The 27,133-nt window shown below is 34.9% G+C and overlaps 5 protein-coding genes and 2 long non-coding RNA genes across 18 annotated transcripts; 2 read left to right on the top strand and 5 right to left on the bottom strand.

Annotated features, from left to right (window-relative positions):
- Positions 1–1,987: 1,987 nt before the first annotated feature.
- On the bottom strand, positions 1,988–2,702 carry LOC17893452. Its single transcript, XR_002834738.1, has 2 exons — positions 2,558–2,702; positions 1,988–2,290 (listed from the first exon to the last, which is right to left on the bottom strand). It is a non-coding gene; the product is annotated as an uncharacterized LOC17893452 (long non-coding RNA).
- A 3,060-nt stretch (positions 2,703–5,762) lies between these two features.
- On the bottom strand, positions 5,763–6,412 carry LOC111831678. Its single transcript, XR_002834795.1, has 2 exons — positions 6,251–6,412; positions 5,763–6,048 (listed from the first exon to the last, which is right to left on the bottom strand). It is a non-coding gene; the product is annotated as an uncharacterized LOC111831678 (long non-coding RNA).
- Positions 6,413–11,456: 5,044 nt separating this feature from the next.
- LOC111831507 (cardiolipin synthase (CMP-forming), mitochondrial-like) lies at positions 11,457–13,000 on the top strand. Of its 10 annotated transcripts, none has more exons than XR_002834642.1 (6): positions 11,463–11,598; positions 11,828–12,056; positions 12,131–12,250; positions 12,331–12,405; positions 12,566–12,635; positions 12,847–12,974. XR_002834642.1 is itself a non-coding variant. In XM_023786096.1 (5 exons), exons 2-5 carry the CDS (start codon positions 12,147–12,149, stop codon positions 12,942–12,944), a joined length of 273 nt encoding a protein of 90 aa, XP_023641864.1. In that variant the 5' UTR covers positions 11,457–12,056; positions 12,131–12,146; the 3' UTR covers positions 12,945–12,995. The 10 variants fall into 10 exon arrangements, 1 of the variants encoding a protein (XP_023641864.1); XR_002834641.1 differs by having other exon boundaries at positions 11,464–11,593; positions 12,847–12,973; XM_023786096.1 differs by having other exon boundaries at positions 11,457–12,056; positions 12,131–12,176; positions 12,847–12,995.
- Positions 13,001–15,838: 2,838 nt separating this feature from the next.
- Positions 15,839–20,634, top strand: LOC17893272 (calmodulin-binding transcription activator 6). 2 transcript variants are annotated; one of them, XM_006296906.2, is made up of 12 exons: positions 15,839–16,126; positions 16,735–16,860; positions 16,968–17,083; positions 17,170–17,258; positions 17,394–17,439; positions 17,641–17,758; positions 17,905–18,024; positions 18,104–18,429; positions 18,535–19,235; positions 19,319–19,868; positions 20,075–20,365; positions 20,487–20,634. In XM_006296906.2, the coding sequence occupies exons 1-12, from the start codon at positions 16,063–16,065 to the stop codon at positions 20,514–20,516; spliced, it is 2,577 nt and encodes an 858-aa protein (XP_006296968.1). In that variant the 5' UTR covers positions 15,839–16,062; the 3' UTR covers positions 20,517–20,634. The 2 variants fall into 2 exon arrangements, with proteins under 2 accessions (XP_006296968.1, XP_023641062.1); XM_023785294.1 differs by lacking the exons at positions 15,839–16,126; positions 16,735–16,860; positions 16,968–17,083 and having other exon boundaries at positions 17,214–17,265.
- Positions 20,635–20,871: 237 nt separating this feature from the next.
- LOC17890612 (dihydrolipoyl dehydrogenase 1, chloroplastic) lies at positions 20,872–25,140 on the bottom strand. 2 transcript variants are annotated; one of them, XM_023785295.1, is made up of 16 exons: positions 24,734–25,140; positions 24,363–24,509; positions 24,088–24,222; positions 23,891–23,996; positions 23,638–23,762; positions 23,224–23,349; positions 23,054–23,134; positions 22,627–22,689; positions 22,448–22,522; positions 22,289–22,367; positions 22,098–22,198; positions 21,859–21,972; positions 21,670–21,783; positions 21,410–21,481; positions 21,237–21,263; positions 20,872–21,145 (listed from the first exon to the last, which is right to left on the bottom strand). In XM_023785295.1, exons 1-16 carry the CDS (start codon positions 25,058–25,060, stop codon positions 20,963–20,965), a joined length of 1,875 nt encoding a protein of 624 aa, XP_023641063.1. In that variant the 5' UTR covers positions 25,061–25,140; the 3' UTR covers positions 20,872–20,962. The 2 variants fall into 2 exon arrangements, with proteins under 2 accessions (XP_023641063.1, XP_006300179.2); XM_006300117.2 differs by having other exon boundaries at positions 20,872–21,263; positions 24,734–25,139.
- A 265-nt stretch (positions 25,141–25,405) lies between these two features.
- Positions 25,406–25,985, bottom strand: LOC17893900 (S-protein homolog 2). The gene has a single exon (XM_006298720.2). The coding sequence runs from the start codon at positions 25,975–25,977 to the stop codon at positions 25,519–25,521; it is 459 nt and encodes a 152-aa protein (XP_006298782.2). The 5' UTR covers positions 25,978–25,985; the 3' UTR covers positions 25,406–25,518.
- A 557-nt stretch (positions 25,986–26,542) lies between these two features.
- On the bottom strand, positions 26,543–27,037 carry LOC17891392 (S-protein homolog 2). The gene has a single exon (XM_006299901.2). The coding sequence runs from the start codon at positions 27,005–27,007 to the stop codon at positions 26,543–26,545; it is 465 nt and encodes a 154-aa protein (XP_006299963.2). The 5' UTR covers positions 27,008–27,037.
- Between the last annotated feature and the right edge of the window lie 96 nt (positions 27,038–27,133).

Here is a 27,133-nt window from a genome sequence, read left to right on the forward strand (position 1 = left end):
TTTTTTTGCCAAGGTTATTTTTGTTTTCATAGGTTTTTGCTTTGCTGTAAAACCTAAACCTTCATTTTTAAATGATATTTACAAGTTTAGCAAAAAGAAAAGATAATGGTCGAGTTTGAAGCACAACAAGAATGGAGAGTTTGTCGACACTGATTCTACTTCTAAGTATCCTCCTCACTCCACTATGAAGAGTGTCAGTGATCACATTGACGATACAGGTACATTTCTTCTTACTTTACTCTGGAATGTATTTGAGTTCCGACGGTGATCTTATCGACTACGTCAGGAGAGAAGACGAAATAGCTTTTCGTCATTCTTTTTTCAAAAACCATCTACTTCAGGTTAATTTTTCAAAAAAAAAATCTCGTTTAACAGAAATTAACGAGAGAAAAAAATTATGAATGTGTTTTATGTGACGGGGAAAAAATTAATCATGTTTGTGTTGCTGTTTTCTTCTTTTGTAAAAAACTGATACATGAAAGACCAATATACATGTCATATACGGTGAAAAGAGAAGACGATGCAATATACGGATGGCAAGTCTGGCACAAGAACACGACAAATTTTTTGGAGGAATCAATTCCAGTACGTAGACTGATTTCTCATCCGAACTAGACTATCAGTTCTCACGCCGTGGATATAGTCACCAATGGACATGAGATACATATTCTTTATTAGTTATCTTTTTTGGTGAGCTTAAATTACAAATTCTATAAGCAGCCTTTCATTTTAGTTGGTTCTAATTCTTTTTTTTTTTGAGTTTATAATCAACAAACTCTTAATCGACTGCCCTAAAGAGAGGAGACCAAATAACATAACCAAAAGAAAAAATCTGAAAAAAATCAAGCAAGATAATAGAATCGTATACAATTGAAAAATGGTGACAATTATAAATGGTATACAGTTGAGAAACAAGTGATAATATTCATATCTATATTTGTTATTTAATTTCTTATGTTTTGCTTATATTTTACTTATGTTTTGCTTATATTTTACTTATGTTTTGGTTTTCCTTATAAAAAGAATCATTAATAACCTATATCAATCTTTTACAATTATGAAACATCTTACCACCATATATGGCTAATCAAATCCAATTATTTTTGGAGACGCTTAATTCTACCTCACCAATAAGATGTAGAAGATTAGATTATTCATATTATCTCATATATATTTTGTAATCAATATATGAATATATATACACAAATGTAAGATGAATATATATTTTGTATTTCAAGAGTTGGTAATGTTAAATTATTACTAGAGTGAGGTTATAAAAAGAGTGAGGATCGAAGTCCATTTACGTATGATTAAGAATACGTTTTAATAATATGCAGATTTCAAGAGAAAATTACTTATTATCATAAACTGTTTTCTTATTTCATTACATTTTTTTGCAAAAAAAAAAGATTCGCATTAAGTCAACGGAAGTTTGTGAAAAATCAATAAAAATAAGATCATCACAAGTACAAATTATGTTGTTTCGCCATATTTTGTAAATTCATTACTTTTAACATTTTCCCATTTTGTTTGTTAACAAATAAATGACTACTTGAATAGGAGTAACATAAAGATTCCACTCACTCGTAAAAAGTGGACAAGATAAAATTATTATGATATATGCATATCATTAATATTCCATCTGTTTTACTAAAAATGTTATTTTGACAATTGACATATTTCACACAAATTTTTTAAAACGTTAATATATATATATATATATATGCTCTTATTTAATAAGTGATTTATGAGTTTAATTAAAGATAAAATTAAATTTTTTTTTTGTAAATTAACAATATATTAAAAAATATAGAATGATATTTTTGTGAAATAAAAATAAAACTCTAAAATGACATTTTAATACATTCTAATAATATGAAATATTGAGTTATTGATCGTCAGAGGTTATAAAAAGAGTTGTGATGAAGTCCATCATTGTTATACATATATGTACGTATGATTAAGAATATGCTTTATAATATACAGATTTCAAGAGAAAGTTACTAATTATTAATTATTTTTTTTTTTTTATTGCATTTATTTGTGAAAATAAGATTCAAATTAAGCACAATAACTTAGAGAAAACAAATGCAACGGTAGAATCATCAATTTTGAGAGATAAGTTTGAACTACATTTGGCAACAACAAGACACGGGACATGGAATACAAGGAGAACCGCAGTCTCCACCTTTCTTAAATCCAGCTTTGATACAATCTCTCATACATTCATCACGTCCGTAGAATTCTGAACAATGAGTACTGCAGTTGTCAAATGAGAAATTTTCCTTTCCTGCATCCATACAAATCCACACATATAAATTAAATACAATTGATGCAAATATGTGTATATTTAATATAACATTTCAATAAAAAGATAGTTAAATATATCATGTCCGAATAATATAATGTGTTAACGGAACTTTTGAATGTATGTTTACATATATACTACAACAGAAAAAATGGTCATTACAAAGTCTATACATATATTTTAAATTTAGCTTTTGAAATCATCACTACTAATTATCTTTTAAAAGGCTAAATTAAAACGAAAATATACCTGAAGCCAAAACATTTTGGTTAAACAATGAAACTGCAAGTGTTATTGCAAGGAAACAAGTCACCAAAGTTTTAGTACTACCCATAGTAATTTTTTCTGTATGTGAACTCTGTTGAGGAACTCAGATGTTTTTTTTTGTTTCAGATCTTATATATATATTGAATCTATTTATATAAATTTCCTGGTCTTCAAAATTTATTACTATTATTAATTGAGTTTACATCTTTTTGGTCAAAGCTCTTTTATATTTTTGGTAAAGATCATTTACATTTACGAATATGTAAATAATTACAGTTAATGATCATAATGAGAAGTTAAGATTTCAAAGACTTTTTAACAAGTGTGAATATTAGTCAAAGACTACTTTGTTGGATATATTAATTTAAATGCAAAAATTAGTTTCATAATTTAATATTGGGAAATTTTGTTTATAATTAGGTATATGGTATAAATGTGATCAGATTTTAGAATGGATATGGAAAAAAGAAATTCAAATGAAAACTACATATTATATGTAAAATCATTAACTTTTTTTTTCTTTTCTTTTTTGGTTAAAGGTAAAATCATTAACTTTTTTTTTGTGGCAGAGGTGTTAAACCCAAATAAACCAATCTGATCCGATCTTAACCAAAACAAAATATTCAGTCGAAAAACTGAACCAATTCACCACAACAATAGGACTATAGGAGTAACCCTATCCTCCCTTGTCCCCCTAGTCTAGTTATCAAGTCCTTTGTTGATGCAATCTCTTTTTCTACATATCCTTAAATTTGACACACTGGTCTCTAACATTATGCATTGAGATATTGAAACTTCCTAGATACACTAATTTTACCAATTAGCACATATCTTCTCAAGAAAAGCTGCCAAGTCTTGTTTGTCCAAATCACCCTTAGCACAGAACTATTCAATAGTTCTATAATCAATGAAAGGGAACTAAAGAATATTCAGTGAAAACAAGAGTATACTATCGTCAAGTTGTTCCCGTTGTTTCTACTCTATCATCAAGTTGAGAAATTAATATACTATCAAGAGTATTTTACTCTCTTTTACTTAGTAGTATTCTTAATCTTATATTAGTTTAGAATATACAGTGTACACTTGTATATAAAAAACATTGTGTACACATTTACTAATTAATAAAAATAGTCACAACTTTATCAATCTCTCTCTAGCTCTTCGTCTTCTTCATCTTGTTTCTGTTAGAGAGTTTGTGAGATCTCATGATTTGTATGAAGCAAGAATCATGCCTTCTATTCTAACATAAATCTCTCGACTTCTCTCCATCCCCCTCATCATCAAAACCCATATGCATGCTCCTTTCTCCATTTCCATGAAAGATCCCGAAAAGAGTGGGCGTATTATCCAAACAAGCGTACATACATACTCTTCTCATTTTCTGTATCAGAGAACTTGGAGGAAGTCTCAAAATACATTTATTACGGTTTCGAGGACTATACCTTCTTCATTGCATAGCGCAAAAGCATTTCGTATTTCTCCTCTGCCTTAAAGTAAAAGTATAAAAACCTTGGGAACATGGCGCTCTCGTGCATGCATTGCTCAGGCTCTCTCCATTAATGAATTGTGGAACTTGGAGAGTACTCTCTTACACTTGAATGAATACATCTTTTAGAAAATCAATCTTCACTCGAAACCTTATTGTTTTGGTATCAACTATTATTATTATTACAGAATACGTATGTATGGTACGACGTCATATATACACGGAAGTGATTGCTAATTACCTATATATTACATTATCTTCAAAAATATATAATTTTTGTATTGCAATATATATAAAAGATTGCAAATTTGCAATGGTTATTAAATGTTCTGGATAATTGGCTAGTGTCCAGATCAGTGGGTTTGCCGGTTTAATTAATTAACCAAGCGATCGAGACGATTAAGTCTAGAGTTCTCTATATAAAATTGATAGGCAAATTAGTTATGGTGTCCAAAATCATATAATCTCTTCTGTCATTATTTACTTTAGTAAAGTCACCAACCAATAATTATTTGTTTAAATAATGATTTTCTAATTTCAATCTTTAATTGTAAATTTTGACTAAATCTCCCCATGTTCATCTTCATCTTCAAAAATAATAATACACTATAATAGTAATATGATAATATTGAGTTATTGCTAGTGAAAGGGCATAAAAAGAGTTTTGATGAAGTCCCTACACATATCAAGAGAAATTATTTATTATTATAAACTGTTTTTTTTTATTTATTTATTCCATTGCATTTATTTGTAAAAACAAGATACAAATTAAGTCCAATAACTTAGAGAAAATAAATGCAACGTTAGAATCATTAATTTTGAGGGGAGAGGATATATAAGTTTGGATTACTTTTGACAGCAACATTTCAAAGGTTCTGAAAAAAGAAGATGAGCACACACTCCACCTTTAAACCCAGCTGTAATACAGTAGTTCTCACATTCAACCTTTCCATAACACCGAGGATGGCAGTGGTCAAATGATAAGTTTTCAGTTCCTGCAAGTCCACATATATATATTTAAATATAGCTTTTGAAATGATCACTACTAATTTTCAAAATATAAAACAAACTTTACATATACCTGAAACCAAAACGTTGTGGTTAGACATCGATACTGCAAGTATTATTACAAGGAAACAAGTCACCAAAGTTTTTGTGATACCCATAGTAATTTTTTCAATGAACTCTATTGAGTAATTCAAATGTTTATATTTTTTAGAGATTAATTCAGTTTATATAACTCTTGGTCTTAACTTTTTTTTTTTTTATTACCTCTTTTTTTCTGTCAAAGTTGTTTTTTTTTTTTGTGACAAAGAATCATTTACATTTAAGAATATGTAAATATGACAGTAAACGATCATAATGATAATTTAATATTTGAAAAAGTGTATGACACTTGTGCATATATATGGTCAAAGAGAATCTGTTGGATACATTGTCATTATGATTAATCAATATCTTAAGTTAAATGCTAGATTTTATTTCATATTTGAACGTTGGAATTTTTTTTATTTAATTAGGTATAGATTTTCTTTCCAAAATTGGTATCCAAAAAAGAAATTGAAATGAAATGTATAAATTATTAACTTACTTTCGTTTTTTTTTGTTTGTGAAAGGTAGAATCATTAATCATTATGTTATTTACGTGTCATTAATATACGTTTTATAATATAGATTTCAACCAAAAATAACTCATTGCAGTAAATAATTTTCAAATATCATTGCATTTATTTGTAAAATCAAAATAAAGATCATTAAGTCCAATAAGTACTTAGAGAATCCACAGCTTTTGAGAAAGGGAATATAAAAAGTCTGAATTACTTTTGGCAACAACATCTTTTGGGCTCTTTAGGAGAAGGAGAAGCACAGTCTCCACCATTGTTGAAGTCAGCCAAGTAACAATCAGTCATGCACTCAAACCATCCGTATTTAGGCGTACACAAAGTGCTGCAGTTGTCAAATGAGAATTTCCTTTTGCTCTCTGCATCTACACAATTTGTACTAAATGTCACAAAGTGTAACACAAATGTCACATAAAAATATAACTCTTAAACAAAAAATCGATGTAAACATGTGCGTCTCTAAATCTTATACTAACAGACCCATAACAGACGATTGTATTGATAACTATACGATTGTATAACATGTCTAAACAATAGAATTTTAACCAAAAAAAAATTAAAGTTTACCTGAAGCCAAAACGTTGTGGTTAGACAACAAAACTGCAAATATTATTACAAGTAAACAAGTCATCAAAGTTTTTGTATTACCCATAATATATATTTTTTTTTGTATTAGATGTTTTTAGAAATTGAGATGATTTTAACCTTTTGATCTGAAAGATAGGCTCTATTTATATTACTTTTTGGTCTTCTGATTTTATTTATTATCAATGATTTTCCATAATTGTAAGTCAAATTTGTATTATTTTTGGGGAAAAAAATATTTGAATAAAGGATTTTGCAATTTTAGCAATACATGTATTTGAATAAATGCTTGACTTGTATTTTTTTAGCAATACAGTTTTTTGAATAAATCAGAGAGAAACTAAATTTCAAATAATGTTCAAGATTTACTGCAACAATGTTAATTTTTTCTAAAGTGGTATAAGTTTTATTTGATATCAACACTGATATCGAAGAACAAACTGAAACAAAAACTACATACAGTATATATGTAAAATACTATAACGCTTTGTGCTATATATAGGTGGTTGATCCCAGCTAAACCAAACCGAATGCGATATTGACCAACCCAAAATGTTCATAGATCCGAAGTTTTTTTGTTGAATATTAAATAAAGAAGGAATGTTAATTTTTTTTTTTTATTTTTTTTTTTTTTTTTTTTGTAAAAGAGGAATGTGATTTTGTTGAACTCCATAAATATTTTTTTTGGTTTGGATGTTAACAGAGTGCATCACAAACGTAAAACGTCAACTTGATACTCTGTTTAAAAATCCTTTTAGGAAACGATTACTTACAAAAACAAGATTTCAAAACCATCGAACTCTAATCTAAATTAGCGCTAGATTTTAACCAAACAATTTGTTTTCCTTATTTTTTTTTTTTAAACTATATATATTTTGTTAAGGTTTATTTAATAATTATTAAGATTGCATAATACCAATTTTCATTTAATAATCTTGATTCTCTTTGCTTTCAACTATTTTTGTGCATACCCTTCTTTCTTCTTACCTTATGAACTTGTTGTAGTGATTGGTGCCTATTCACATGTTCTGGATCTCTGGCTAATATCATTCAGAACAGAGAACCATGCTATGCTTTCATCATCATCGTCTCCAACTTTGCCATGATTCAGGACCTGTAATTCCAAACAGATGAGAAAACGAAGAAAGAATGATTCATGGTTATCTTCCAAGTATATCTAGAGACCACCATCAATGCAGAGATAATCTAAGTATAATGCCTACCTGGACGATGTAGCATAGATGGGACAAGGCATTTTCTGAAAACCCGACAAAGCAAATGGAACCACACTAGGTTCTTGAGGAACTAAACCAAACTATAAATATCAAGATCTCTGTAATTGTCAATTTTTCTGATCTCGTGTTGAGTATATTCAACCGATGTCTTCAAACTCATCTGTATAACGTAATGTCCTTTTACGATTCCTTCACTTTAGAGCATAGATGGACATTACCAATTAGATTCTTCAGTCCACTCTCGACCTTTCAGAGGTTATATATGAACAACATTAATCACGATGAATCCATGATGATCAACCTTTCTGAATCACTTTGATGAGGAAGACAGAAAACTTTTCGTAATTCCCGCTGTTCTTCCAACAACAAATCTCTTTAGGACCTGCAAAATATATAAAACAAAAACCTTGTTTAGAACATCAATCTCTTTTTACAAAATATAAAAGTAGAATATAATTTTTTGTTATGGTTTTTTAAAGATCAAGATTAATATTGGGTGATGAAAAGACGACATCATGTCACCTTCTTGACATCATCTAGATTTTAAAACCATTTGAAACTCTACCAAATGAATTGGTTTGAAAACCTTTCCTCACTAATTGGCTTGTGTGCTCAAGGGACGTAGTTCCTTATTTATATATGCGGACCATCTTAACCATTTCACCCCCTTCCCCTTCATAAGCCGCAAATTACTTTATAAATTAACCCTTTTCTCCAGTAGTTATTATGCAGCACCATCAACCCTTTTCTCATTCTTAAACTTCACTTAGGCTTACTACGATCTTTTACCGAGTCAAGGCATTTGATAAAAGACAGACATATCCCTATATGCACCACCACTCATAAACTTCAAATGAGCTTATGCTCAGGTTTTTTCTTAGCCAAACCTGAGGCCTGTAGAAAATTCGGGACCAAGTTTGTACCATATATCATGCAACAACATCAACCGGTTGGTTTATAATGCGTATGTACCAAGACACTTGAATAGACAATCCGTAAGCAAGTTTCACGCACCACATCAGTTCCCGATTCATAAGTTTAATATAAGTAGCTTACAATGGGTTTTCTATCCGATAACATTTGTATAGTCAAATCCGGACCTAGTATCGTGAACCAAACTCTTTCCCATTTATAAGCTTATTATGACTAGCTTACAGTAGGGTTGTAACCGAGGCATTTGTATAGACAATCCGGAACCAAGTATCATCATGCACCACACTCTTTCCCATTCCCAAGCTTGTTAAGATTAGCTTCCAAATGGGTATTAACTCAGACATATTCCCTACCACTCATAAACCAGAATGAGGTAATAAAGAGTACAGTACTAAGTATCATGCACCACCAATCTACCCTTTTTCATTAATAAGCTTTGACAATATGAATTTGTTAACAGAACAGAGGCATTTGTATAGCCACTTGGAACAGAGTATCATGCATCCTTTTCCCATTTATTAGATCTTAATTAGTCTTCTTGATGAGCTGAGGCAATTGTTTAAAAATTTGTGGGTCAAATATCATGCCTTACCATCTACACTTTCCCATTCATAAGCTCATGAAGAACTTATATTGTGTGTTTTAAAACTGTGTCATCACTTTTGTGTAAACAAAGTGTTATGCAACAGTATCAACCGATTGGCTTATAATGCGTTATTTTAACCGAGGCATTTGCATAGACAATTCGGAAGCAAGTTTCACGCACCACACCAGTTCATGTTCATAAGCTTCTTATGATTAGCTTACCCCAGGGCTTTAAGAGGAATTTGTTTTGACAGGTATATCATGCACCACACTCTTTCACATTCCCAAGTTTATCAAGATGAGCTTTCAATGGGGTTAATTTAGCTTTTTAACCAAGGCATTTGACTAGAGAATCGGGGACCTAGAGTATCATGCACCACACTCTTTTTCATTTATACAAGCTTGTTAGAATTTAGCTTCCATTGTAGTTTTTAACCAAGGAAATTGTTAGAACAATCCAAGACTAGGACAAGTATCATGCATCACACTCTTTGACAATAAGCTTATAATGGGTTTTTAACTGAGGCATTTATATGGGTAAATTAGGGACCAAGTGTCATGCACCACACTCTTTCACATTCTCAAGTTTCCCAATAAGTTTTTACGTTTTAATCAAAGGCATTTAAGTAGAGTTTCAGGGACCAAATTATCATGCACCATAGTCTTTTCCCAATAGTAAAGCTTACACTATGACCAAATTATCATGCACCACGGTCTTTTCCCTGTAAGCTTACACTGTGATAACTTAGAATGGGTCTTTTTAAATGGTCGGGACCAATTATGATAGAAGACTGGAACGAGAGATTTTTAAAGCCGATTCCAGACCAAATAACATGCACCACCACCAAAATTTATCTCTGTTTATAACCGAGCAAAGTGTTTAGTTAATTAGTTTTAAACCGATCTGGTTATTAACCAATAGAACAATATGGGACTCGGAACAAGTATCATGCACCACACTCTAACCTCCAATCATAAGCTTATGATGGGTTATTGTAAACCGAGGCATCTGATTAGAACATTACCGAAACAGAGGCTTTTTTTATAGACACTAGAAACAGAGTATCATTCATCTTTTTCCCATTCATTAGATCCTTATCTTCATGATGAGTTGAGGCAATTGTTCAAAAATTTCTGGGCCAAATATCATGCTTCACCATCTACACTTTCCCATTCATAAGCTCTTGATGAACTTATATTGTGTGTTTTAAAACTGAATCGTCACTTTTGTATCGACAAAGTGTTATGCAACAGTATCAACCAGGGCTTTAAGAGGCATTTGTATTGACAGGTGTATCATGCACCAAACTCTTTTCACGTTCCCAAATTTATAAAGTTGAGCGTTCAATGGGATTTGACCTTTTTAACCGAGGCATTTGACAAGAGAATCTGAAACGTAGAGTATCATGCACCACACTCTTTCACATTCCCAAGTTTATAAAGTTGAGCGTTCAATGGGCTTGATCTTTTTAACCGAGGCATTTGACAAGAGAATCCGAAACCTAGAGTATCATGCACCATACTCTATTTCCATTTATGGACGCTTCTAACCAAGGAAAACTTTGAGCAATCTGGGACTAGGACCAAATATCAGGCACCACACTCTGTCCAAATCAAATGCTTATTATGATCAGCTTACTATGGGGATTTAATCGAGGCATCTATATATATGTACAACCCGGGACCAAGTATCATGCACCACACTCCTTCTCGTTGCCAAGCTTAGTAAAATTAGCTTTCAATGGGGTTTCAAGTTTTGACCAAGGCATTTGAATAGGGAATCCGGGACCTCTAATAGTATCATGCACCATACTCTTTTTTATTACCTTAGTAGAATTTAGCTTTCACTGTAAATTGTTAGACAATATGGGACTAGGACCAAGCATCATGCACCACACTCTCTCACAATAAGTTTATAATGGGTTTTTTGCCGAGGCATATGGACAATTCAGGGACCAAGTATCATGCACCACACTCTTTCACAATAAGCTTATAACGTAGCCGAGGCATTTATACGGACAAATCAGGGACCAAGTATCATGCAACACACTCTTTCACATTCTAAAGTTTCCCATTTTAATTAAGGCAATCAAGTAGAGAATAAGGGACCAAAGTATCATGCACCACATTCTTTTCCCAACAATAAGCTTACACTTTAAAAACTTATAATGGGGTTTTTAGAAAAAGTCGACCAATTAGTATGGAAGACTAAAGACTGGGACGAGAGATCTGTTAGAGCAAGGGCATTAGCGTTAGTACGCCGAGTCCCACTAGTTTTTTTGGTTTAAAATAAATCAATAATCGGATTAAATCTTGTATACGTACCTAAAAACGGGACAAATTTGAGTCGTCCCGTTTGCCACGTGTCAAAGAATAATTGGAGATGAGAGTAAGAGGAGAAGAAAAAATTTCGGGGTCTCTCGTTCATTTCTCATTCTCTCTCTCTCTCTCTCTCTCTCTCTCTCTCGACTTCGTGTGCGAAACGGCGATGGACTTCGTGTGCGAAACGGCGATGTTTGTGTTCGTTGAAGTGTGGTCGTTGTCGTCTGCCGTATAGATTTAGTGTCTATTTGTATGGTATTTTGATTCGAGTCGGGTTTATATTGCACACTCTGATTTTTAAACTTGGTTTCTTGTGTGGTTGTTTGATTCAAGTTGGGGTTTTGTATTTGATTAGATTTAGTGTGTCTTTGTATGGTAGTCTAATTAAAGTTGGTTTTGTATTGTTCACTCTTGAGTAACTTCGTTTCTTGTCTGGTTGTTTGATTCAAGTTGGGGTTTTGTATTGTGCAATCTTGGTTTGCAGAAAAGGAGAATCTTTGTTCGTATGGGTTACCGAATGAAGAATGAGAAGTGAATTTACCAGCTGAAGAAGTGCCTCCTGAGCTTCCACAGCCAGCTCTTGGTATTAACTTTGCAAGAGATGGGCTCTCTGAAAAAGAATGGCTTTTTCTTATTGCCATTCACAGTGACGCTTGGTTACTTTCTGTTTCCTTTTACTTCGGCTCGAGGTTTTCTTTCCACAAGGAAGATAGGTAATGGATGACAGTTTCTCTTTCGGTCTCCTTCTCTATGTGGATAGAGTGTACACTAACTTGTTTAATTTCAGGAAGCGCTTGTTCAACATGATCAATGATGTTCCTACTATATTTGAGGTAGTGACTGGAATGGCTAAAAGCCAATCAAAGGACAAGTCATCTGCTGCAAACCAAAACGGCAGCAAATCCAAGTCCAACTCTTCTTTGTGATTTTTGTTTTACTAGTATTGGGAAGAAGGACATTGTTTATAATAGACCCTTGGTTTTGTAGTTAGATGGTTACATGGCTAGGAGGATGAAGATTAATTCTGTTGTTGGCTCGTACCTTGATCCTCTTGCAGACAAGGTATAGTCTTTTGATCTAGTATGTGTTTTGTTTTGGCTCATTATTGGATGTTCTCTGAATGTGTTTAGGGGTTAAGATTGGTTTTACGTTTCAAGCTGAAGACATGTGTGAGGTTTTATTTCATCTCAGTTTTCTTGATTATACTTATGTTTAAATTCAGGTTCTTATTGGGTGTGTCGCAGTAGCAATGGTGCAGAAGATTACATGTATTTATATCAAGAGGATTACATGTATTAATATCGTCCTGTTGATCTCCTTGGACATACCTCTTATAAAGATTACATGTATTTATATTAAGAGGAAACCTAACTAAGTTTACTAACTAATTGCTAAACTTGGCTTCGTTTGTTAGTTAATGGAGTCCTAGATTGCAATACTGCCTTTTAAACTTTAATACTAAAGCCATTTTTGGTGGATGCATGTGACATTTGTGCTCTGAAGCTGGACTGGTTGGTATTGTGGTGTTACGGGATGTTGCACTCGTCGGTGGTGCAGTTTACCTAAGGGCACTAAATTTGGACTGGAAGGTGAGTTCTTGATTTAATATATTATTAATTTAATAGAAGGACAAATAACATGAGACACCAATGCTCCTACACTCAAAATTTTAAAATGTCCTATGATCTAAATATTATAAAAAAATTTGAGGGACCAAGATTGGTATTACACCAATGCTGATGCTCTTATACACGATTCGAACCATATAGCATGCACCACCAACTGTTTTATGTTTATAGCCTAGCCAAGGCTTTATTTTTTGACCGATATGGTTCAAAACCAAGGCAATATATAGAACAATAAGGGACTCGACCAAGTATCATGCACCACACTTTCAACCCCAATCGTAAGAATGGGATATTAACCGAGGCATCTGACTAGAAATTTTGGGACCAAATATTACGCAACAACGGGACAAGGAGGGATTTTGTATTAGACGATTCAGTCCCAAATCGTATGAAGCCATCACCATTCTTTATCTTCCCGAGCCGAGGCATTTGCATACCGATTTGGGACTGAATTCGACTAACACGCACCACCACCATCTTATTTGTTAACGACCAACCCTAAATCGAAAAACAAAAAAGACAAACCCTACCGCAATTTTATAACCCAGCCAAGCCTTTATTATTCATCCGATCAGGTTTTAAACCTACCGCAATATGGGACTCGGACAAATCATCATGCACCACACTCCAACCGCAACCATAAACTTATCGTGATAAGCTTTAGAATGGGTTATAAATTAACCGAGGCATCTGATTAGAACATTATGGGACCAATTACGCAACAAGACAAGGAGGGTTTATTGTATCAACCGATTCAGTCCCAAATCGTATGAATCCATCACCATTCTTTTTCATTCCGAGCCGAGGCATTTGTACAACGATTTGGGACTGAATACGATTTAACACGCTCAACCACTTCCTTACTTTTTGTTAACGATCAACCCTAAATCGAAAACACAAAAGAGACGAACGAACCCTAACGCAATAGGTAACAAACCGGCTACGAAAAGGAAATAAAGAGAACCGCGCAGCCGGAGGATTCGTAGGTCTCTGAAGAGAAAAAGAAACAAGCTCTCTACACATCATATATATAGAGATCTGGAATGATGACCACAACCGCCTAACGGAGAAAAAGGAAAATATTTTATGGGCCTTAGGCCCAATAGATGAAGGCTCGCAGTAAAAAAAATATGTAGGTTAATTAAGGGTTTGATAGAGCCAATAAAAAAAAGTGAACCAAAAAAGGAAATAAATAAAGAGACCGTTGTTGGATTAGCTTGAAAACCAAATCCATTTCTCTTCTTTATATCTCACCTGGCTTTTTTTCTACCCACTAAATTTACCATGTTCTCTCCTGAGACATCAAGAAAAAGAAATTGTTAACGAAAAACAAACTGAAACAAAAACAACATCCAGTATAACGCTTTGTGCTATATAGAGGTGGTTAATCCTAGATAAACCAAACCGAATGCGATTTTGACCAACCAAAATGTTCATAAGAAACAAACTGAATTCGAATACGGACTAAACCAAAAACAGATGATCCGAAGTTTTTTCTTGAATATTAAATAAGGAATGTGATTTTGTTGAACTCAGTTATTTTTTTGGGGATTCTTATTTTCTTTGGATAATGTTAGCAGAGTGCGTCACAACACATGAAGTGTCAACTTGATAAAAAGATTGTACGAATGAATGAATGAATGACTATTAATCCTTTTAGGAAACGATTACTTACAAAAACAAGATTTCAAAACCATCGTCGCCCAATATGTGTCTAATCTAAAGTAGCGTGGTTGGTGCATTGTCTTTTTGATTCGACCGATTTAGGAGACCGGTCTTTTCATGAGTTTTTCTCCTGAGACATCATCCACGTAATTGTCAAATTTTGATAAAGCAGTAAGACCTTTTTTTTTTTTTTGGGTTCTCCTAGAAGAAAAGATAATAACATAAATAAAGGGGTGAGTGAGTGTGAAACCAAAAAAAAAAAACTAGGACCCCAGAATAAATGATGAACCATAACTGTAAAGCCACGTATGTACCAGTCCACGTCTGTTAGTACAGCACCCGCCGCAGATGGTGAATGATCGTTTTTTAAAAGCTCTGGTCTGGACGCTCTTTATTTCCCAACTTTATCAACTACTTTTTCTATTAAGTGTACATGTTTACATTTTTGTAGCTGCTTGCTTACTTTTATGTTTTTCCTAACATCTTTTGGTAAGTTGACTTTGCCTCTCTGGGATCTGGACGCTCTTTTTTTTCATTCTCAACGAAATTTCCTAAGTTTTATATCGGGTACCGACGTACCGTATACCTTATATAGTACTATTAGCTAGGCATGCCATCATCAAAGATTATCTTTAATTTATGTCATTCAAATAAGTTTATGAGTGGTTTAAGTCTCTTCGTATGTTTACCGCGACGCTTATTTCGATTATGTGAAGTTAACCAGTACTATAGATTAGAGAAGAGATCTTGCTTCAAATTCTCTTGTAAATAAATTTCGTTACTTGAGAGGGAGGAAGGCAAACCTCATTGATGAGATTTGACTCATATATCGTAGTTTGTATATCTCAACAAGTTTGTAGATGAGATTTCAAGTTACCAATACATTTTTGTAACAAAAGTTATTAAAAAAAATACATATGAGAATGAACTTTATAATTTTGAACATTTACATGATTAAAAATTTAAAACCAGTAATATCTTAATCAAGAAACTTTACAAATTTTAGCTTGAAGAATAATGAGTGGTGGATTTTCACAAGACCGATTAGATTATTTAGAAAGGTTAAGGGAATTTTGGAAAATAAAAGTAGGTAGGGGAGCAAACTTGCAAATTTCCTTAAAATATTACGTTGAAAATTCAACTTTATCAAAAGAGTGAGAGAGCTCAATTAAAAAAAAAGAAAAAAAAAAAGATAACAGAACGTTCCATTTTATTTTATTTTATTTTGTTTGATTCACTCTCATCATTTCGGACACCATAGAAAAGCTCTCTCGTATTCTCAATTTCAATCTCTTCTCACGACGAAATCTGTAACACCAGATACATAGTCTTTTACTTTTTGACTTCGTTTCTCTTAGTTTCTTAGGGTTCTTCTGTCGGAATATTTTTGGGTCAAAAGCTTCGAACTCGAGTGTGAATCATCAAGATGGACGGCGACGGTTCCGGCAGGCTTATCGGCTCGGAGATTCATGGATTCCATACCTTACATGGTAAGACCCCAGCTCTTTGGTTTTATTTTATTACATGTTTTCTTTTTTTTTTTTTTTGATTCGCTGGTTCTTTGGTTTATTTCAGAGTTTTCGTCCTTTCCCCCGAGCTGTGTTTTAGTTGAGGGTTGTTATATTATAAAAAGTTGTAATTTTTATGAAATAATATTGTTGGGTTTTGGAGTTTATTACACTTTGTATATTTGTAAAGATGACGTGGCCGTTTTTGTTCCTTTGCGGCCACTGGAAGTTGAATTTGTAGTTACTGTGAAATTGAGGTTCCTTTAGTTTATCTATGGATTTAGTGTATGATTCATAAGTTTGTAGTGTGGAAAATTAACAACTTTTGGCGTCTGTCGGATTTGAAAGTGGATAATTCAGAGGTTTTTCGAAGGAAGTGATGAAACTGTGTGTTATGCCTGAACAAGTTTACTTGTGTGTTGTAAGCACAAAAGCTTAGAAACATAGTATTTTTTTATATATATTTGTGATGATGGATGGATATTCATGTCGAGTTTGTTCTATCCTCTTGCTTTGAGTTTTGTGAATATATGAATATGTTCCTTTTGTTTGATGTTTCTTGACATATGTTCTGCTTGTGCCTTTTGCAGATCTTGACGTCCAGACCACTTTGGAGGAAGCAAAAGGCAGGTGGCTTCGGCCAAATGAGATCCACGCTATTCTCTCTAACCCTAAATACTTCACCATCAATGTCAAGCCGGTGAACTTACCCAATAGTAATCATTCTCTTCTATACCCAAAAGTGACCACTCAAACATTTTAGGATGTTTGTTCAAGTTTACATGACTTCTTATACTCATGTTATGTTTCATTATTTTTGCAGGTGGCAGAATTATATTGTTCGACCGTAAGATGTTGAGGAACTTCAGAAAGGATGGTCATAACTGGAAAAAGAAAAAAGACGGAAGGACAGTTAAAGAGGCTCACGAACACCTGAAAGTGAGTTTTTTTTTAGCTTGTATCATATACGGTCATATCATGAGTTCTTTCTTTCCGGCTAATTAATGTCCTTTGGATGATGCTAGGTTGGTAACGAGGAAAGGATTCACGTATACTATGCCCACGGTGAAGATAAAACTACCTTTGTTCGAAGGTGTTACTGGTTACTAGATAAGTATGTAGTAAGCAAAGATCACAGACTTGTCTACTACTTTATATATCTTTTGAGAAATGACTTGATTAGAGTCCCTTCTCTTCTATGTTTCTTCTGAAGGTGATGAAAATAAATCATCTCTTCTTTTTGTGGCAGGGCTCGAGAGAATATCGTCCTTGTACATTACCGTGATACACAGGAGGTTTGTTTTCTTTTCCACCTGTTCTCAAGTCTCACTTGGGTTTCTTATATTAGAAAGTTATGGTTGGATCAGTGTGATGTATTTCTTTGCAGTCCATATTTGGATGCTCTCTTTCTCTATTGAATAGTCACTATTTCCGATTGGTAGGCTTTATTCACAGTCCTCTATGATATTTTGATTGGTTTGAAATGGTATGTTCAGGCAGCTACTTCATCGGGAGAGTCAAACTCTAGTCCAATAGAGGTCTCCGACCAGACATTCCCAAATCTCATGACAGCTGAACATATTGATTTTAGCATTGAGAACTCACGTTATATAGGTGAGAACAATCTTTTACGTGATATCGGTTTTTCACAGTTTTTCTAGGTAGCGTTGCCACTATGGATTTGCTGTTTGCAAACTATAAATGTGTTCTCTGGTCTCTTCATATGGATACTTATCACACTATCTTTTGGTGGCTCACAGCAAGCAACAACAGTCCAGTTGTTAGAAATCATGAAATTAGCCTTCACGATATCAATACACTCGATTGGGATGAGCTGCTAATACCAACCGATCTTCACAACCAATCTGCACCAACCGAAGGTAACTTACAGTTTGTGCAGTTAGAGAAAAAATGGGATGTTGTTGAAAATACATACTCTTTCTTTTTTTCTGTGATCAGATGATCTGTCATACTACACAGAACCGCTCCAAAATGCTGCAAACGGCTCTGCAGCGCCTGTGAATGTGACAGTAGGTGATGAATCTCTTGATGCTTTGCTTAACAATGGTCCACAAAGTCGAGAGAGCTTTGGAAGGTGGATGAATTCATTTATCGGCGAATCTAATGGCTCGCTGGAGGATTCTTCCTTTCAACCCATGGTTACGCTTGAGCAGGACCCATTAGCTCCTCAAGCTTTATTTCATCCTCACTCCAACATACCTGAGCAAGTGTTTAACATAACTGATGTTTCACCTGCTTGGGCATATTCTTCAGAGAAAACAAAGGTAATAAGATATCGATCTAGCGACAGTATGTGCTATCATATGAATAAAAATAATAGGTATTAGTTGAAATGGAGCGCATAACTTTCTTACATACTGATTGTGCAGATTCTTGTAACTGGGTTCTTGCACGACAGTTATCAACATCTTGAAAGATCAAACATCTTCTGCATTTGTGGTGACTCGTGTGTCCCTGCAGAATATCTCCAACCGGGAGTATACCGTTGCATCATACCTCCACACTCGCCTGGGATGGTAAACCTCTATCTTAGTGTAGACGGCAACAAACCAATCAGCCAATGTTTCAGGTTTGAACACCGTTCAGTCTCAGTTCTTGATAAAACCATCCCTGAAGACAATCAAGAATCCAAATGGGAAGAATTTGAGTTCCAAGTCAGACTTTCTCATCTTCTATTTACGTCTTCCAACAAACTCAACGTTCTTTCCAGCAAAATCTCACCTCCAAACCTGCGAGATGCCAAAAAACTCGCTAGCAAAACATCCCATCTCTTAAACAGTTGGGCTTATCTAATCAAGTCCATTCAGGGGAATAAGGTGTCATTTGATCAAGCGAAAGATAATCTCTTCGAGCTAACTTTGAAGAACAGGCTTAAGGAATGGCTTGTGGAGAAAGTGCTTGAAGGTCGCAACACACTGGATTATGACTCTAAAGGCCTCGGTGTGATCCACCTCTGTGCCATTCTTGGATACACTTGGTCAATCCAGCTGTTCTCGTTATCAGGTTTATCGTTGAATTTCCGTGATAAACAAGGATGGACAGCTCTTCATTGGGCAGCATACTATGGAAGGTAAGATCTATCTCTTTCAAAGCTATATATACTCTGTTGTAAGCTACTTTTTACTATATACAGTTTTTTTTTGGGTTTTGAAGGGAGAAAATGGTGGCTGCTCTTCTCTCTGCTGGGGCGAGACCGAACCTGGTGACAGACCCGACGAAGGATAATCTTGGCGGATGCATGGCAGCTGATTTGGCAGAGCAAAATGGATATGACGGCCTAGCTGCATATCTTGCTGAGAAATGTTTGGTTGCTCAGTTTAGAGACATGAAAATTGCTGGAAACATCAGTGGCAATCTGGAGACTTGCAAAGCGGAGATGCTGAACCAAGGCACTCTCCCGGAGGATGAGCAGAGTCTCAAGGATGCTCTGGCAGCATACAGAACAGCTGCAGAAGCAGCGGCTCGAATTCAGGGTGCATTTAGGGAAAAGGCGCTGAAGGCAGCACGGTCAAGTGTGATTCAGTTTGCTAACAAAGAAGAAGAGGCTAAGAGCATAATTGCAGCAATGAAGATTCAGAATGCATTCCGTAAATATGATACGCGTAGGAAGATAGAAGCCGCTTACCGGATTCAGTGCAGGTTCCAAACTTGGAAAATGAGAAAAGAGTATCTAAATATGCGGCGTCAAGCAATTAGGATCCAGGTATGAAGTGAACAGTTAATCCTGTGAACGAGAACCAAAGCAAGATTCAGCAGCCAGGATTATAAGTTTACTCTGAACTTGGCTGTTCATAATCATCACTTTTGTCTAAATTCCGCAACCTATAAGACAGTGATAGTCCACACCTTTATCATAACATTTGTCTGAGTTTTCTAACACACACAAGTGTATTTCCTCTAATTTTGCAGGCTGCTTTTAGGGGATTACAAGCACGGAGGCAGTACAAGAAGATCGTATGGTCGGTAGGAGTGTTGGAAAAGGCAGTTTTGAGGTGGAGACAAAAGAGAAAAGGGTTTAGAGGACTCCAGGTTGCAGCAAAGGAGGATTCTCCAGGTGAGGCAGAAGATTTCTACAAGACGAGCCAGAGGCAAGCAGAGGAGAGGCTCGAGAGATCTGTAGTGCGAGTCCAAGCCATGTTCAGGTCTAAGAAGGCTCAACAGGATTACAGGAGGATGAAACTCACGCATGAAGAAGCTCAGGTGAAATCTATATTGTATTTTGTTTTCTTACATTTTATAATCTCAATTTAGTGGAAAAAACACAAAACGGAGAGATAAATTCGTACATGAAGTAACGAATCTTGTTGATGATTTGATGCAGTTGGAGTACGATTGCCTGGAAGACATTTGATATTGAAATGGCTATGGAGAGGTGAGTCAAAAGTGTTGAACATGGATTGTATTGATCTGTAAATTATGTGAATGGAAACTAATAAAGTATTCATAACGAGACCAATCTTTGTTGTTGATTGGTGGGTGCATTAAAAAAGCCAAAAAGAAGAAGACAGAATTAACAAATAGATATATCTGTCTACTTCTCTGATGGTTATTTTGGGACTCTGGTGTAATCTACACGTATATTTGTAGAATAAAATTGCAGGTATCCACAGAAAATCTTATGGAACATTTGTAGTCTTAAACTCGGTTCCTATGCCACCTGATGGAAATAATGGCCAGAAAAGTGTTTTTAGTAGTAAAAAGAGAAGAATCATCCAAAAGTGATTACTCACTTCAAAAACAAACATACAAAAATCAAAAGCACAATCTCAGGCTCTACTAATCGAAACCATGAAACAATTAAACAAATATACGTGAAAGAAGAGACAAGACTTCAACATATATATTCTCAAAGAAAGAAGAAGGCCTTGTTGATATATCTTTTTTGTCTTCACTAAGTGAAGGTTCTTTCTCATCATCTCCTCTTCTGTTTCTTCTTCTTAGATCCTCTTGGTTTGCGTTTAGCTTTATCTTTGCATCTCCCTAAAGTACAACCACAAATTTTCTTTCTTCAAGATGTTTCCTCCCCCAATAAGTTTTTGGTTTTTTATTATACAGCCACTTTATCACTTACTGTCCTTGTCGTAGCATGACTTTCAACCTGAAAATTGAACTTAAAGTGTAAGATTCTTTTTGCTTTTTAGTAGAGGATTTAAATCTGTTGGTTGCAGTTAAAAATAAAGGGGTTCGCTGGCCAATGGCATGAGTGTCTGTGTATGTATGTGTTTGTAGACTGTTTTGCTTTACCTTGGCTGCTTTGAACAGTTCGTCAAGGACCTCAGACAGTGTTGGATGTGCATGAACTGCCAATTTTATGTCCTGCAGAGATACCAGTAACCATGCAGGATCAAGAAATAGATGTAATCAATGTGTTTAGTAATTTCAACAGCTATGGTACTATGTATATAGCACGATTTCCCGGTAGGAAATTATCAACATCAAAGGCTAAGTGCTAAATCCAATATGAATCAGGGAAATAAGCAGCTAGAGTATAAAAAAAAGCATACCTGAATGCGTGTTCCTAGAGCTATCGCATTGGAAGCTTCATGGATAAGGTCAGCTGCATGCAGTCCAAATATATGAACTCCTAGGATTTCCCCATTGTCAGGTCGGTATATCATCTGCATAATCAAAGCAGTGAGATCTCTTTTGCCTTTCATAAACCTTAAATACTCAACAACTTTTGCTTCTCCCACCTTTGCTATTCCTTCTCCTTCATTTTCAGCTAGGGCCTTTGTGTTAGCCTTGAAACTTGTCTTGGCAACACTAACTTTAAATCCTTCTTTCTCACCTTTCTCTTTCGCTTGAGGCTGACAAATCAAGGGAATACTGTCAAAACCTAAGGAGTTACAGTAAGCATAATTTGCTCATAACATTTTTCTTTTTGACCTTCTTCAGTACAAAAAGCACTACGTGCACTAGGATATAGAATTACCTCTGTCAATCCCACCATGCTGATTTCAGGATGAGTAAAGCAGGCAGCTGGGATGCTAAGATGATTAAGCACATGATCTCTGCCGCTGACTTGCTCGACCACTAGCCACAGAGTTAAATACAAGTCCATTAAGAAAAATGGGAAAATATTTACTGCGTTATTAGTAGCCTGCCTAGTGATAAGCCATTTACCAGATATTCCTTGGGCACTAGCTGCATGTGCAAGCATCAATTTACCATTGGCATCACCAATGCAGTACAAGTTGGGAACCTATCAAGTAAAAAAAAAAAATTAGAATGTAAAAAGAATCGCTGATAAGGAAAAGGTATATACATGCAACTAAAACTGACCAGAGTCCCGTTTCCATCGATCACACGCATTCGCTCATCAACTGGTATGAAACCTCTCTGCGTCACAACATTGACCTGCGTTGAGATTACAACTTCAAAGTTAATTTTCTGACTGACCAAATATTCTCTGGTAACCAAGATGACAATACAAGAGGATGGAGTTTAGTATCATCTCATACATTTTCCAAGCCAAGTCCATTGGTGAATGGAGCTCTTCCAGTAGCAATAAGAGCAGCATCTACCTGGCGAAGGAAAACAAACTCACACTTTAAGCACAGAACATCACATAGTAAAATGAAATAAAACCAAAAGACATGACTATATTTTTCTTTTTTGGGAGGAAAAGGCCACAATATATTCAGAAAATGAGAAGCGTTTCTTATCCATTTATGTCATCATGTGTATACTATATTTCTGTGGGAAGAGTAACAATCTGGTTAATACTGCAGGCAATAGAAAAATAAGTGAAAACAAGACTTTTAAGGATCCACTACCAACGGCACATATCTTCCCAATTCAGGCATGAATACTAATTACTAAGTAACTGTTAAATATTCTCTTTGTGAGACATCAAATCTCCCTATCATCTATATGACATTTGGTTACCTCCAAAGTATCCTTAGGTTCCTTGGTTTTCGCATCAATAAGCTCAATCAAAACTGGTTTCCCATCCTTTGCCGGAGTAATCTGAATAAGAGTAGATTCAAGTTTAACAGATGAACACATGGACACACTTTGTAATCTGTATTTGTAATGCATTACTTAAACAGACTCACTTTGCTTGCAAAGACTCCAGTATGATAGTCAATCTTTCTTGGATTTATCAAAACCCTCTGAGCTAGCTTACTGATCTCAGGATCAAATCCAGGCATTAGCTGATCCAATGCTTCAATAAAAGTTACCTGCACAAAAGGTTCCCGTTTTCGATCACTAATTATAGAGATGGAGCAAACCTAATGAGTAATGAATCATAACTTGGAAGCGGCAAATATTCAATTAGTAGACTTGGTAGCTTAAAACCTATTTTACTACTATATACACAACAGCAAGCTCAATACAGTAAGAAACCAAACAAAGACTAGAAAATTGGAGATCATTGCTAAGTTACAGTTATGACAATCTCAACTACGAAACACAATATGACAAAGTCATACTAAAGTAATATCATTAGTACATAAACATCATGCTACCTCGCTTCCAAGTGCTGTGTAAACATCACTGAACTCAAGACCAATATAACCACTTCCGACAATTGCAATCCAATCAGGGACAGACTCCAATTTCAAGGCATGGTCACTGGTGATAACAGTCTTTCCTACAGAACCAAAATATAAACATTCAAGGAATCAAGTCTGATTGTTTTTTGCACCCAAAAGAATGGAGAATAACTTTTTTTTTCAGGCTTCTCCCTTAACAAGTCTACATCCAAAACAAGAAACGTACCATCAACTTCAATTCCTTTAGGAACAAACGGCACAGACCCAGTGGCAATGATGATATCCTTTGCAGTAATAATATTGTCCTTCCCATATTTAACCTTTTGTGGTCCCTGCAGAAGAATTACAAAAATTAAAGAGTTAGGATCAATGTATCATGTTCCTGTTCCTGTTAGTCAACGTGAGAGAAAAACACGTACTGACCAGAACACTGCCAAATCCTGTCAATATGTCAACACCAAGTGCCTTCATTGAATTGGTGAGATTGTTTCGAATTTTGGTAGCCAGGTTATTAGCATGGTCAGCCACACCCTGACGATCATATCCAGCAGCTGAAACCTATTTTCCAAGGGTAAAACCAAAAAAAAAAACATAATACAGTGAAAGGCCAGAAGGAGTAAATTCAACACTAACGATCATTGGCATCAAACATGATCCATCTACAGCCAAGCAACTTTATATCAGAGAACATGAGTTACCTGGAGACCAAAGGACTTCATGTGATGTTCGTTCTGAAGTTCCCGCATTCTACCACTAACAGCAAGAAGAGCTTTAGAAGGCACACATCCTCTGTTAACACAAGTCCCTCCAACAACATCTCCTTCAATGATGGCAGTTTTAAGTCCCTAATGAAGCCAATGTTTCCGTAAATTTCAAAAGAAATCATAACAAATCGTAAAAGAAAACACCTTTGCTACACATCCCCATCATCCCATTGAGTCATAAGAAAGAGCAAATCTTTTCTTTCAAAATGAAATCAAAATATTCACAAATCATCATGGTATAGCAACTCACAGGATACTTAAAGTATTAGCCTTTTTAGTTGTTTTCGTAATAATAAATTACAAACCTTCTCAACAGCATGCAAAGCAGCTCCGTGGCCGCCAACTCCAGCTCCGATGATGATCAAATCGTAATCGAAAGATTTGGGAGGAGCACCATTACCATTACCATTACTCGAAGCAGAAGCGGAGACTTGGAATCCACTACTCTGAGTTCGGATTCGGTCACTGCGCAAAGCCAACTGATTCGACGGAGAGAAACCAAACGCTTCCCGGCGGAGTCCGCAGAACCGGAGACTCTTAGGCGTAGAGAAAACGGAAGCAGTTGATCCGAGCACGTGGTTCGGTCTTGTAAACGACGTCTGGGAAAACGAAAGCGCCATAGCTGATTGCATTGTAAGAGAGACACAGAGATCTTACAGAGGAAAGGAGCAAGACACAGATGACAAATTAACCGGTCGGAGACAGTGAGTGAGTGCGTAAATTAGCCCAACAACGAAGGCGGAGATTTCAAAGCGCCTTTTTGGTTTGTTTGTTTAACCACTTTTGTTTTACACGTGGCATTTACGACTTTGCTTATAGTAGTTTTCCTTTTTTACCAAACCTGATTTAAGTCTAAGGCCCATTGGGTCAATATTAACCTCGTACCCTTTCTTTTTTTCAGCCCATTGGGTCTTCTTAGAGTATTTTCTTCTGTTTTTACACGTGTAAACTTAAATGCTAAGTTGCAAACCTTGCAGAAATAAAAAGTAACTCTTTATTTTTATTTTTTTCAAATAATAATAACTTAGATACACCAAATCAAAGGCATTTAATTTATTGTTTAATACAGAGGTTAAGATATAGCAAAGGATTAATTGTTTCCAAACGATTGAGAATCCCAAGGAGGACAGTGACTAAACGTTCCAGTCTTTTTCATAAGTTGACAAGGTCCTTCTGGGCTTACCTTCCATTCACATCTTTTGCAAGCAAACGGCCCAGCAGGTTCTTGGTCTCTACTTTGCTTGTAGATACGAAAATAATGGAACTCGAGTCTCCAGGAAAAAAGGCAAGCGTATATAGTATTTCCAGAATCACTGGGTTTGAATTCGAATGACCACGATCCACCTGGTAACATGGTGTGGACTCCGAGATCAACTTTATATGATTGACAATGGAACACCATCGGAACTGAACCTCCGTTAGATATCACCACTGTTGTATTCGGGTTTCCAATACTTGTCGGAGCCATGGCGTTTTCAGCGACGGTCATTGTTACACTTGTACACATAACTATGGTTATGAATGCTACAAGTTCCTTTAGAGAACCCATCTTGTTGTTTTTTTATTTTTCTTGTTTGCAATGTGATAGTATTGGTGTGTCTTTTTGGATGACTATTTCGCTCAATACTTGTGTGTGTATTTATAATACCAGATTTTCTTTTTCTTTTTTTTTTTTTTCTTTTTTTTCCAGATTTTGTTTTTTTTTTCGGTAATGATACCAGATTTTGTTGTTGACTTATCTAGTGTTTATAATGTTTCCTTTTTCAATGCAATTTAGTGTTTTGAACAATTTTAGTCAAAGTCTTACCAAAAAAAAAAAAACAATTTTAGTCAAGTATAATTTCTGTATAAAAGGAAATATCATTATGGTTGATATAATAAAGCTAATTTCTGATATCAACTATGATTTATGTTGACATGTTTTATAATAATATGAAATATATTTGATTTGACGGAAAAAAATAAAATATATATGATGTCGTCAATTTAAAAGTATATAGTAAAGAAAATCTCATCACGGCAAGTGTTTTCATCATATGTAAATACGAAATACTTGTATTAATTGATTATTATAGAATTATAGAAGTAGAAATATGTATATAGAGATGTTGTTGTTAATTGTTATCAGGAGAATTCCAAGGAAGACAAACATCAAACATTTTAGTCTTTTTGTTAAATTTGCAAGGTCCATTTTTGTATATCTTCCATTGGCATTTCCTACATCCAAACTTGGCGAATTCTCTGTCTCTGTTCTGTTTGTAGATATCAAAATAATGCAACTCCTGTTCCCATCTAAAACTGCAAAAGAACAAAGTGTTCCCAAAAATACTTGGTCTGAATTTAAACGACCACGTTCCATTTGGTGGCATGGTCCAGTCTCCAAGATCATCGTCTCTTGATTTGCAATGATATCTCAGCGGCAAAGGACCTTCAAGATCATTATGTATCATTACTGTCGTTCTTGGGTTGTCGAAACCTGATGGCTTTGGAGCCATAGCATGTTGAGCGCCACGTATTATTATTACATTCACACACATAGTCATGATCAAGAGAGCCATAAGTTCTAGTAGAGAACCCATTAATTGTCTCTCTGTCTTTTTTTTCGTTTTTTTTTTGGTATTCGCTTGCAATATGAAAAGTATTGTATATATATATGGATGACTCTTACACTCAATATTTACAATAAATACTTACTACCAGTTTTA

Source organism: Capsella rubella, unplaced genomic scaffold (assembly GCF_000375325.1).
Source record: "Capsella rubella cultivar Monte Gargano unplaced genomic scaffold, Caprub1_0 scaffold_3, whole genome shotgun sequence".
Lineage (NCBI taxonomy): Eukaryota > Viridiplantae > Streptophyta > Magnoliopsida > Brassicales > Brassicaceae > Capsella > Capsella rubella.

Bases quoted from the DNA above. Each gene is read 5' to 3' on its own strand.
- LOC111831507 (XM_023786096.1), top strand. From the start codon at position 12,147: ATGATCAATGATGTTCCTACTATATTTGAG. The intron at 12,406-12,565 runs GTATAGTCTTTT...GTTTAAATTCAG, and splicing joins TTGATCCTCTTGCAGACAAG to GTTCTTATTGGGTGTGTCGC. The intron at 12,636-12,846 runs GTATTAATATCG...TGTGCTCTGAAG, and splicing joins TTATATCAAGAGGATTACAT to CTGGACTGGTTGGTATTGTG.
- LOC17893272 (XM_006296906.2), top strand. From the start codon at position 16,063: ATGGACGGCGACGGTTCCGGCAGGCTTATCGGCTCGGAGATTCATGGA. The intron at 16,861-16,967 runs GTAATCATTCTC...TTATTTTTGCAG, and splicing joins GCCGGTGAACTTACCCAATA to GTGGCAGAATTATATTGTTC. The intron at 17,084-17,169 runs GTGAGTTTTTTT...GGATGATGCTAG, and splicing joins AGGCTCACGAACACCTGAAA to GTTGGTAACGAGGAAAGGAT.
- LOC17890612 (XM_023785295.1), bottom strand. From the start codon at position 25,060: ATGCAATCAGCTATGGCGCTTTCGTTTTCCCAGACGTCGTTTACAAGA. The intron at 22,690-23,053 runs GTAACCAAATGT...TTCCTTCGCCAG, and splicing joins AACCTAAGGATACTTTGGAG to GTAGATGCTGCTCTTATTGC. The intron at 21,146-21,236 runs GTAAGTGATAAA...GTTGTACTTTAG, and splicing joins GTCATGCTACGACAAGGACA to GGAGATGCAAAGATAAAGCT.
- LOC17893900 (XM_006298720.2), bottom strand. From the start codon at position 25,977: ATGGGTTCTCTAAAGGAACTTGTAGCATTCATAACCATAGTTATGTGT.
- LOC17891392 (XM_006299901.2), bottom strand. From the start codon at position 27,007: ATGGGTTCTCTACTAGAACTTATGGCTCTCTTGATCATGACTATGTGT.